The sequence below is a fragment of the Peromyscus californicus genome, unplaced genomic scaffold (assembly GCF_007827085.1).
Source record: "Peromyscus californicus insignis strain IS unplaced genomic scaffold, ASM782708v3 Scaffold_5__1_contigs__length_169319896, whole genome shotgun sequence".
In the NCBI taxonomy this organism is placed as follows: domain Eukaryota; kingdom Metazoa; phylum Chordata; class Mammalia; order Rodentia; family Cricetidae; genus Peromyscus; species Peromyscus californicus.
The window spans coordinates 140352568-140363839 of NW_026294573.1; the positions used below are offsets into that span (position 1 = coordinate 140352568).

The 11272-nt window shown below is 39.3% G+C and overlaps 1 protein-coding gene across 1 annotated transcript; it reads right to left on the reverse strand.

The window, feature by feature from the left end:
* Positions 1-5059: 5059 nt before the first annotated feature.
* LOC128096856 (protein tyrosine phosphatase type IVA 2-like) lies at positions 5060-8230 on the reverse strand. Its single transcript, XM_052716931.1, has one exon. The coding sequence runs from the start codon at positions 5708-5710 to the stop codon at positions 5195-5197; it is 516 nt and encodes a 171-aa protein (XP_052572891.1). The 5' UTR covers positions 5711-8230; the 3' UTR covers positions 5060-5194.
* Positions 8231-11272: the final 3042 nt, after the last annotated feature.

The following is an 11272-nucleotide window of genomic DNA, read 5'->3' on the forward strand; positions in this document are numbered from 1 at the left end:
TTCCAATAAAACCGTAGAAGAAAATATCCTAACTCATAAGAAAGAGATGCCTACCATGGGTCAAGAGACATAAAGAACGCCAAGTAGACAGGACCTGAGAAGAAACTCATCATATCACATGATAATCAAAACACAAATGTGGGGATCAGTGGTTAAGAGAATTTCTTGCTCTTGCAAAGGACCTGAGTTCAATTTCCAGCAGCCACATGGTGTCTTATAACCACTTGTAATTCTACTTCCAGAGTATCTGTGGTCTTCTTCCGACCTCCACAGGTATTAGGCATGCATGTTGTATGCATACATACACACAGACAAACATTCATAAGTATAAAATAAAATTTAAAGACAAAAAGAAACACCATCAACAAAACCCCACTAAATGTACAGAACAGCAACAACAAAGATATTGAAAGTGAGAAGAGAGAATGACCAAGTTATATTTAAAGACAGGCCCATCAGAATAACACCTGACTTCTCAATGGAGACTGTGAAAGCTAGAATGTGGTGATATATTGTGTCCCCAATATATTGTGTACCATAACAAAACTTATCTGGGGTCAGAGAACAGAACAGCTACTAGATTAGACATAGAGACCAGACAGTGGTGGCACACACCTTTAATCCTATCACTTAGGAGGCAGAGATCCATCTGGATCTCTGTGAGTTCAAGGCCACATTGGAAACAGAGCCAAGGATGGTGGCACACACCTTCAATCCCAGGACTTGAGATCTCATGTCTCTGCTTGGGACACACACCTTTTATCCCAGGAAGTGATGGCAGGAAGCAGATGGCATGAGGACCAAGAACTAGAGGCTGTTTAGCAGCAGTTCAACTGAAATCCATTCCAGTGAGGACTCAGAGGCTTTCAGTCTGAGGAAACAGGAACAGCTGAAAAGTTGGCTAGGTGAAGTTGGCTGTGGCTTGTTCTGTCTCTCTGATCTTTCAGAATTTACCCTAATATCTAGCTCCAGGTTTTTTATTAATAAGACCATTTAACAATTTGTCTTACACCAGAAAGGTCTTTCTACAGTGTTTGAAAGACAAAAGATAACAGGCAACCTGTCAGTCATAATTAAAGGATAGGAAAACTTACCATGATATAAATGGATTTAAGAAACTTATGTCTACTAAGCTCCATGAAGGGTACAAAAAGTAATACTCCTGTCTGAAGAGATTAAATGCATCCAAGAGGGCACAAGAGAAAAAGCAAACAATTCCAGACCAGTTGGTCAAAAGAAGTCTATTAACTATGCCACAACAAGGTAACAAGAATTAATAAACATTGTTCAAAAATAACTCCCAATATTAAAGGTCTCAATTCCTCAATAAGAAGACACAGACTAGCAGATTAGATTAGAAAACAGGATCCCTCTTCTTGACGTGAAACACACTTCACCATTAAGAACAGATATCACTTTAGATGAAAAGGATTTTTGAAAGGTATCCAAGTAAATGGAATAAAGAAACAAGCAAGTATGACTTAAGATATGACAAAATAGATTTTTAACCCAGAATTCTGTAAGAAGAGATGGGAAAGGATATTCATACTCAATAAAAGACAAACCCATCAACAGGCTGTTACAATTATAAACATTTATGAACCAAACACAGGGGCACCTAATTTCCTAAAAGAAACATTACTAGATCTAGAACCACAATTCAAACCAGCACAGTGATAAATGAATGACTTCAATATACCCCTTTCACCTGTCTCATTGACTAGACAGGTCTCCCAGACAAAAACAAAGAAACTTTTGAGCTAAATTGCATCACAAATTTGTAAGATCTAACAGATAGTTACAGATTATTTCACCAAAACACTAAAAAAATACACATTTTCTCAGAAGTTGATGGAATTTTCTCTAAAATCAACTATATATTAGGGCATAAATCTATTCTTAACAATTCTTAAAAAGTTGAAATAACATTCTGCACTCTGACCACAAAAGAATAAAGTAATAGATATGGCAGTAACTAGACAGACTCATGGAAACTAAACAACAAAACACTGAATGAAAATTGTGTCAGAGAGGAATTTTAAAGGAAAAATTAAAATTCCTAGAAGTGATGAAAGTAAAAGTACAACATATTAAAACCCATGGGACACAATAAAAACATTCCTAAGAGGTCAGTTTCTAGAACTATGTGTCTGCATAAAAAAAAAAAAAAAAAAAAAAAAAAAACCAAGAGATCTCATATTAACAACTTAATGATGCATATAAATGTTGCAAAATATTTGTTCACTGTGTGAAGATATGTCACTCTGATTGGTTTAATAAAGAGCTGAGTGGCTAATAGCTAGGCTGGAGAGACTAGGCGGGACTTCCAGGCAAAGAGAGGAACTTGGGATGAATCTAGATATGCAAGAGATGTCAGCAAGACACTGAAGTAGTTGTACACACTTCAGTGTGTACAGAGGAGAGGTAACTGAACCATGTGGCAGAATATAGATTAGTAGAAACAAGTCAATTTGAGTTAGAAGAGCTAGTTGGGGAAAAGCCCAAGCTAAGGCTGAGCTTTCATAATTAATAACAAGTCTCTGTGTTATTTGTGAGCTTGGCAGACCAAAGGAAAGTCCAACTACTCCTGACGATTTTGGAAAAACAAGAACAAACAAAACCACAAAACAGTAGATGAAAGGAGATAACCAAAATCAGAGCTAAAATCAATGAAATAGAAATGAAAAAAAAATACAAGCAATGAAATAAAGAGTTGATTTTTTTAAAAGAATAACAAGACTGGAAAATCTTTAGCTTAACCACAAAAAGAGAGAACCAAAACAAATAAAATCAGCGATTAAAATTGAAAGATTACAACATATACTGAGGAAAATCAGAGGTTCAGAAGGATATATTAATCTATATTCTGTTAAACTGTAACACCTAAAATAAATGGTTGATTTTTAGTTATATATGACCTACCCAAATGAAATCAAGATGAGTAAATAATTTGAATATCCAGTGAGATAGGAACAGTAATTAAAAATCTCCCAATTACAAAAAGCACAGGAACCTATGGGTACAACACAGAATTCTACAAGCACTAACATCAATTCTCCTCAAATTATTCTGTAAAATAGAAAAGAAGGAAAACTTTAAGATTTTTTTTTTGATATATATATATGGGGATTCGTTGGGAAAAAAGACTCACTGATACAGGATAAGGTAAATTCAGTTGCAGAGTCCTTGGAAAGCTGGGGACTGATCTGCCACATGTTGTAGGCAGATAAAAAGCATCACCTCTATCAGGCTAAATAGTCCAAGGTCATGGGAGGAGCAAATTCCCACTATAAGGGTATCCACCACATTTAACTCAGCTTTATCCAAGAAATGCAGGGGTATTTCTTACATAAATCAGTAAATGTAGTTGACCACATCAACAAACTTAAAGATAAAACCCACAGGATCTTCTCATTAGATGCACAAAATCCAACATCCCTTCACGATAATTATCCTGGAGAATCTAGGAATATGGTGGACGTATGTCAACATATCAAATGTAACATACAGCAAGCCCACAACCAAAGCATATTAATCAAAGAAAAACTCAAAGCATTTCCACTAAAATCAGGAAGAAAAGGATATACAGTTTATTCATTCTTCTTCAATATAATATCTTCTGTCCAGGTTTAAAGGTTGAACCAGTAGGAGCTCTTGGAAGATTCCTGACTGTCTAGGGGGCAGTAAGGGAAACAAACAGACCACTGTAAATGCTTCAGTTTGAGTTTAGAATGGAGCCGACATAAAGGCTGACTCCAAAGCAGCTGCTGCCAATGGTGATGGCATTACATAGTCATGATGACTATGAGCCCTGTCATGACCTCATCTGTCTGCTGAACTGCCCACCTGCCTATGGTCCAAAAAGGAGGCAGTGTTGAGGAATGGCAGACCTAGGCCAAGTTAGGGATTTGGGAAACAGAGAACCTTGATGACACTCTTCTTATGAGCAATCCCATGCCAACAGGCCATGGGTTGTCAGCTGCTACCTGGGGTTCAGAAGTGACTCTCACAGCAGTCTTGCAGGGCTCGTTCTTGGCCATGTGGTTACCAATTAGGAGAGAAATGAGCTTGTAATAGCTCCCGCTGGTTACTTCTCACAGAAACAGTGGGAGTTCTCTGCCCTGAAGCCAGCAGGGCAGCAGCAGCATGAGAAAGTGCCCAATTATGGTTTTGAGAGGTAAAGTATATTTATTTCTGTCTGCATGAGGAAGCAGCACTTTAGGAGTAGGTATAATTGAGGGATTGTTTTAGGTAGACACAAGGCAATTTAATTCTCATAAAGTATTAAAGTAAGACATCAGGAAAATGAAAATGTATTTTACAAGCAGTGCAGACTTCGGTACACTGTGGTCCCCAGTGTTCTGTCTCTGCTTAGGATGTACTTTCAGTCACTCACTTCCTTTAAAACACAAGTTTCCTCTAACAACTTGGAGGGGCTTTACCTCCATTTTCCATATACATTTTCCAGCCAATGATCAGTATTTTAATATCTTTAGAAACTAAATGGTAGCTTTCTTAAGGTTAACACATGCAAGATGTTTCTCAGGACAACAGAGCAATATTCTTATGCAATATATCAACAGCAAGTCATGACTTATTTGATCACTACACACACACACACACACACACACACACACACACACACACACACACATGCACACAAACACACTTCAGTCATTTAATAAGCTAGAGGTATTGTACTTAGCCCTGAGGGTATCCCCAGCTGATATATCAGCTGAAATACAAAATAAAATTTTAGTAAATGTGAGTTGGCAAATGTATCAGCCCTTTTTTTCAGTTATAATAAAATGCCCGAGGCTGGGTAATTTATCAAGAGATTTATTTAGGTGGCAGTTGTGGAGGACGAAAGCTCAAGATAAGGTAACCTCACTGTCGCCAGCCTCTCGGGTGTGTCACAGCATGGCAGATTGTGGGAGTGCTTCTAGCACGCAGGAGCCAGACTCAGGGTCCAGGTTTTCTTTGCTGTTGCTCTGGAACGAGTTAGTTTTTTCCTTCTAATTTTATTTCTTTTCTTAATTTATTCACTTTATAGAGGGATTTCTCCATTGTTGGCTTCGGCACCAGTTCATTGAATCCCCTACTCATTGATGACACAGGAAAGATTCCAGAACTGCATTCCAGGTGCTCAGAGTTCCATCTCAAAGCCACAGTGGAGAAAGCCTTGGCTTGTATCCTACTGAATGCAGCAGTGCACCGTGGAATCCCTAAAGCGCAACCGCGACCTGGTCCGCATCTTGGGTCGATACTGCCCCAAGAAAAGCAGCTGCTTGGTGTTGAACGCGCCTCTTCGTTTCTGCCGGATAAAGTGAACTGCGTCTTCATTCTTCATTCCACATTCGATCAAAGCCAGTGCCACCAGCACAGGAGCCCTTCCCAGCCCTGCCATACAGTGCACTGCCACACAGGAACCTGGTTCCTCACGGAAATTGCTTTTTAACAGGTGCAGCCAATCATCCACTATGTTATCAGGGGGTGGGGCTCCGTCGTTGTAGGGCAGGTCTAGAACGCGGATGCCACGGTTTTCAACTAGAGCTTTATCATACGTGGCATCGCAAACTCTGACCAGGGTTGTCACTCCATAGTTCTTAAGTTCCTCTGTGAACTTGTGCATCGTAGCATTGGTAGGGTTGTGAGTTATCAGAAAACGCATGTTGTCATAGCAGATCTCCACTGGGGCTGTATGATTCATTATGGCAAATGAGAGTGTGCCTGCGTGTGTGATGGGAAAGCGAAAACATTAAGATCACCAAAAGGTCTATTGTCGTTCTTTATTTTCTTTATTCGGTTTGTTTACTCTGTATGAAGCTTCTTCAAGAAAGGCAGAAGTATTTAAATTCATTCAAATTCAACCTGGGCCTTAGCGTCTGCAGATGGATACCTTCAGACTTCAGAAACAGCCAGCTACATACCGAACTCACCTACCCGGCCTACATTTAGACACTAGCGAGACAACAGTGATGGTTGTCTTCCGCCTTTGTTTACTTGATGTTTGATTTTACCAGAGTCATTAAATGAAATATACTTGCAGTTACTTTTGACGACAGCCTCGTGTCCAGAGTCTTCAAGGCGCAGTTGAACACGGCACATAGAATCCCCAAGGTCACTTGTCATGGAAATTGCTGTGCTGAGCCTGGCAGAAATTGACTCTCAAATTCGGAATCGCCATAAATGTGCAATGTGTTTTTCACCAGAGTCCTGCTGTGATTGAGAAGCTGCAATCTCCCTGCCTGCCTATGCCCTACACACTCCGCCAGGCCCGCTGGCGGCAAGTGACCCTGAGACCATCCTGCCTCTCTGGCTGCCGCTGCGTCTCTGCCACCACCGCGCAGATGTCTAGAGGGCCTCGCCTTGCTCTGAGCTGGACAAAGCCCCTACCCCAGCTGCTAGCCATGGACACTGCATCCCAGCCAATCGGGCCACCGCCACCCCACTCTTAAATTTATTTATTATGGTTTGCTTGCAAAACAATGAGTTTCATTATGATGTCTTCACACATAAATCATGTGTTTGCTCTTGGCTGTTGTCCACGCTCCTTTGTACTTCTCCCGCCCTCTTCCTCATCCCCTCCCCTCTCCCAGATAGTCCTCCTTCCGTTTTCACGTCCTACAGTTATGATGTGAAATACATGTATTTAAATCTGTATTCTGGCTTGTGATGGAAAATCGGATACTTACCTTTTCAATCTGGCTTATTTTGTTCACTATGACCATATTCCTGCAAAAATTAGTTTTCATCTTTACAACTAAATCACTTCCTTCAGTGGTATATATACCATGTTTTATTTATCCATCACCTAGTGACAAATGTCTAAACTGGATCTGTGTGGTGGCTATTATGAGTAGAAGGCAGCAAACAGCCATGCAAGTGTCTCAGAGGTGTGTGGACTTAGGTTCTCTGCTGTGAGCACCCAGGAGCTCTTCATCCAGGCTGCCCCAGCAGTGATTAAGGGCTCCACTTTTGACATTCTGACCAGCATGCCTTTTGTCTTCTTGCAGCTAGCCTTCTCACAGGCTTATATGACCACAAAGAGTTTATTTGCACTCCCTAGAAGGCTAATAATGCCAGACCTTTTTTTTCTTTTCAAATACTTATTGGCCATTAGGATTCCAGGCAGAAGTCTCCAGCTCTTTAGTCTATGAATGGATGACTTGGGAGTTTAGGTTTCAGAGTTCTTTATCTGACATCGGCCCTTGTCAGAGGATTGCTGGTTAAGGATTCCTCCTGTTCTTCTGTCTCCTTTGCTATGTAGAATCTTTTAAATTTCATTTGTCAATTTTCCCCAATTATTTCCTGAGCTATTGGAATTCCTTTTTTGAAATCTTTCACCTATGCCTGTATCTTGGAAGTGTTTTTCCTGTTTTCTTCTAGCAATTTCAAGGTTTCAGGTCCTAAAATAAAGGCTTTAAAATATTTTGAATTTTTTTGTTGTTGTTGTTCAGTGTGAGAAATAAGCTCACTCTTCTTTACATGGATATCTAGTTTTCCCAGAGCAATGTCTTGAAGAGGTGGTCATTTCTCCAAGGGGCTGTAGCTGTGTGGATTTATTTCTGCTTTCTCTATGCTATTTTACATGTCTGTTTGGGGCTTAGTACCAGTTCATTTGTTACTATGGCACTGTAGCATAATTTGAGATGGCTCGTTGTACACTTATAGCATTGTTCATTTGGCTAAGGATTATTTGAGATATTCAAAGTCTTTTGTATTTTTATACAAATTTTAGGGGTTTTTTTTATTTATGAGAAATTTTGATGAGGACTGCATTAAATCCATAAGAGGCTTTCACTGTTTCATTCACTTTCACAGCCCATGAGTATGGGAGGTCTTTCCACCTTTGGATATCATATTCAATTTCTTTCTTTAGTCTTTTGAAAGTTTTCCTTGAAGAAAACTTTCATCTCCTTTGGGAGATTTATTACTGTTTTTTTAAGAGCTGTTATAAATAGGAGTTTTTCTTCTTTCTTTACAAGTTCACGATTATAAGTGTATAGGAAAAGTACTGATCTGATTTTAGATATTGATTTTGTGATCTATTTTTTTTTTTTGAGTGTTTGTCAGGTCTAAGAGTTTTTTGGTAGAATTTTTAGAGTCCTTTAAATGTAGGACCATGCCAAATAGAGATAGTTCAACTTCTTCCTTTCCTACTTAAAGAAAATTATCTTGACTATTGCTTTGGCTAAGGCTTCAATCACTATTTTGAATAAGGGCACAAACACTGAATATCTTTGTCTCATTCCTCATTTTAGAGAAAATACTTTCTTCTATTTATTTGAATTTGATTATAGATTTGTCTTATATAGCCCTTAATTAAGTTGTAGTATGTTCCTTCTAGTCCCTGTATCTTCAGGACTTTTATCAGGAAAGGCTATTGAACTTGGTCAAAGGTCTTATCAGTAAACATTGAGATGATCACGTGACCATCTATCATTAAGTCTATTTATATCTTGTAATTACACCCACTGATTTGCATATGTTTAACTTTATGTTTGTTTGCATTCCAAAATGAAAATAAAAAGTCAGTTTTTAGTATGAATTTTAAAATTCATACATGAATGCAATGTATTTTGGTTGTCAGGACCCCCAGACTTTTCTCCCTAACTCCTCTTACATCTAATGTCAACTTCCTCACTCTCTCCAATTTCCTGTGCATTTGGTTTTTATCACTCACCAAATCAAATTCATGCTGCCCATGATGATGCATGGAACCATCCACAGAGCATGATCAACCTACCAGGGGCTACATCCTTAAAGAAAAGGGCGTTTCATTTCCTCAGAGGCCATCATTGTAAATCGCTCCTCAGTTAGGGGCTGAAACTCCTAAGCCCCTTCCCACTCCACACTAGAATGTTCACTGGTTTGATCTTGTACAGACAAACACAGTTGCTGTGAGTTTGTGGATGTGGCAGTCTTGCCGTGTCCAGAAGACACTGTTTTGCTTGAGTCCTTCCTAACCATGTCCACAGTGGCTCCTGAGCCTTGGGGGGAAGGGAGTATACAGGTGTCTGTCTCATTCTTGGCTGAGAACTCCAGACACTTATTTTCTGCACATTGACTAGTGAGTTTCTGAGTCAACTGTATCTTCCGAACAAAGAAACTTACCTGATAAGGTCTCCTGAGTTGTGTTTATCATTCTATTCATACTGAAGTGATCCTTCTAGTATTCTCTGAAGGAATGGCTTAGGGGTCATGATTTTTTTTAGCCTACTTTTATCATAGGAGATTTTTCTTTCACTATCAACTCTGACTGGAGTGTTACAGAATGTATTAGACTGAACTGGGAGCTGTAGTCTTTCAGATTTTGAAAGATCCAAGCCCAAGCCCTTTTTGCTTTCAGAGTTTGGAAAGTTCACTGTAGTTGTTTTGTCTTGTTTACTCTTTTGGCTCTTTAGAGGGCCCACCACCCAGCTCCCCTGACCCAGCTCCCAAGTAAATACATGGAGGCTCATTCTTTCCTATGAATGGGCCGGCCTTAGTTTGGCTTATTTCTAGCCAGCTTTTCTTAAATTATCTCATCTATCTTTTCCTCTGGGCTTTTATCTTTCTCTATTTCTGTATACCTTTCTTTACTTCTTTCTCCGTGGCTTACTGTGTAGCTGGGTGGCTTGCCCCTAGAGTCTTCCTCTCCTCCTCTTCCCTGCTTCTCCACTTCTCCATCCCTCTTCCCAGATTTCTCCGATTTATTTTCTCTGCCTGTCAGCCCTGCCTATCCTTTCTCCTGCTTTGCTATTGACTGTTCATCTCTTTATTAGACCAATCAGGTGTGTTACAGGCACAGTAACACAACTTCACAGAGTTAAACAAATGCAACATAAAAGAATGCAACCTATCTTTGCATTATTAACAAATGTTCCACAGCATAAACAAATCTTAAAATAATATTCCACAACAGCTAGCAATTATTCTGATGAGACTGCCTTTGGATATGACTAGGTCCTTCTATTTTGCAACTTTTAATATATTGTCTTTGTTTTGTAAATTTTTGTTTTGATTACTATGTCATGGAGAATTTCTTTTGTGATCCTATCAGTTTGGGTTTCTGTGTGCCAGATTCTCCTTCCCTAGATTAGTGGAATTTTCTATGATTTTATTAAAAATATTTTATTCATTTTCTGTGAAATTCTCTTTCCTCAATGCCAATAACACATTGTCAGTCATTTAGTTCTTCCAGACTGACATATTGATGTGCAGTCATTGTTTTCACTGAAGTTTCACTGATGTTAATATCCCTCTACAATACCTTACACCTTATTTTGAAGGATATCCTCAAAGGGATTGGAAAATGGAAATCTATTTTAATTTTCCTATGAGTATTAGAGAAGAAGGCCTCCATAATATTTTAGTTCAATACCAATAGTATTTAACCTGGAATGTCAAATGTGGCCAGCTACAATTACTTATGAGGAACAAACTCACAGAAAGATCATTTCTTACCAATCTGCCAAATAGGCATGTGGCAAGACTTTAACACCAAGGGCAAACAAAAGAAATTATCTGCTTTTCCTTACATAAAGACAGACTCAAGCACATACATCATCCATCCCTACCAGCAAAGATATGTTCTAATTATTCCTGATAAGATCTATAATTGGTAGCATCAACAATTGTAACAAAATATTACCAATGATTTAGTAACAACTTAAGAGTTAGTATTGTGGGGTCCAAAGGAAACCCCAATTCCCCAAACTCCAAAAGGCAGTCCAAATTTTTAAAAATGGGCTTGACCTGGACTATTGAGGGATTTCTGGTGGTTAGATAAAAGCCAGCATTCCTCCAGAACTTGTGAAACTGGTTTCCTTCTACCAAAAGGAGGCATTGCCCTTACCTCTGACAGAGGGACACAGGGCTACCTGTGGTGCCTATTAGCCTGGCCTCCAGTCTTTCTCAGTAGGACAAGTACTTGTTGTTACACATTTCAAAATCCACCCTAGCCCTTCTTCTCCCCTCCCCTAAACTCCCTTCAGATTAAGGGCTTTCTTCATCCTAGCCATTCATTCTCCTTCAATCCTGTTATGCTCAATATGTTCTCTCTCTGCCTCTCTGTCTGTCTCTCTGCTTCTGTTTCCCTCACTGTTTATTCTCTATCTTTTACTATTCTCCCTTCTCTCACAAATAGCCCTGTCCAGGTCCAGTCTGCTGCCCATGTTCAGTCTGCTTATTTCTCTCTCTGCTCTGGACTCTTCCAGATGCCTCTTGTTGTTCTCTGTCTCGTATCTTCAATAAAAATCTTCCCTTTAAACATAACACAGAGCAGTCA

Bases quoted from the DNA above. Each gene is read 5' to 3' on its own strand.
- LOC128096856 (XM_052716931.1), bottom strand. From the start codon at position 5,710: ATGAATCATACAGCCCCAGTGGAGATCTGCTATGACAACATGCGTTTT.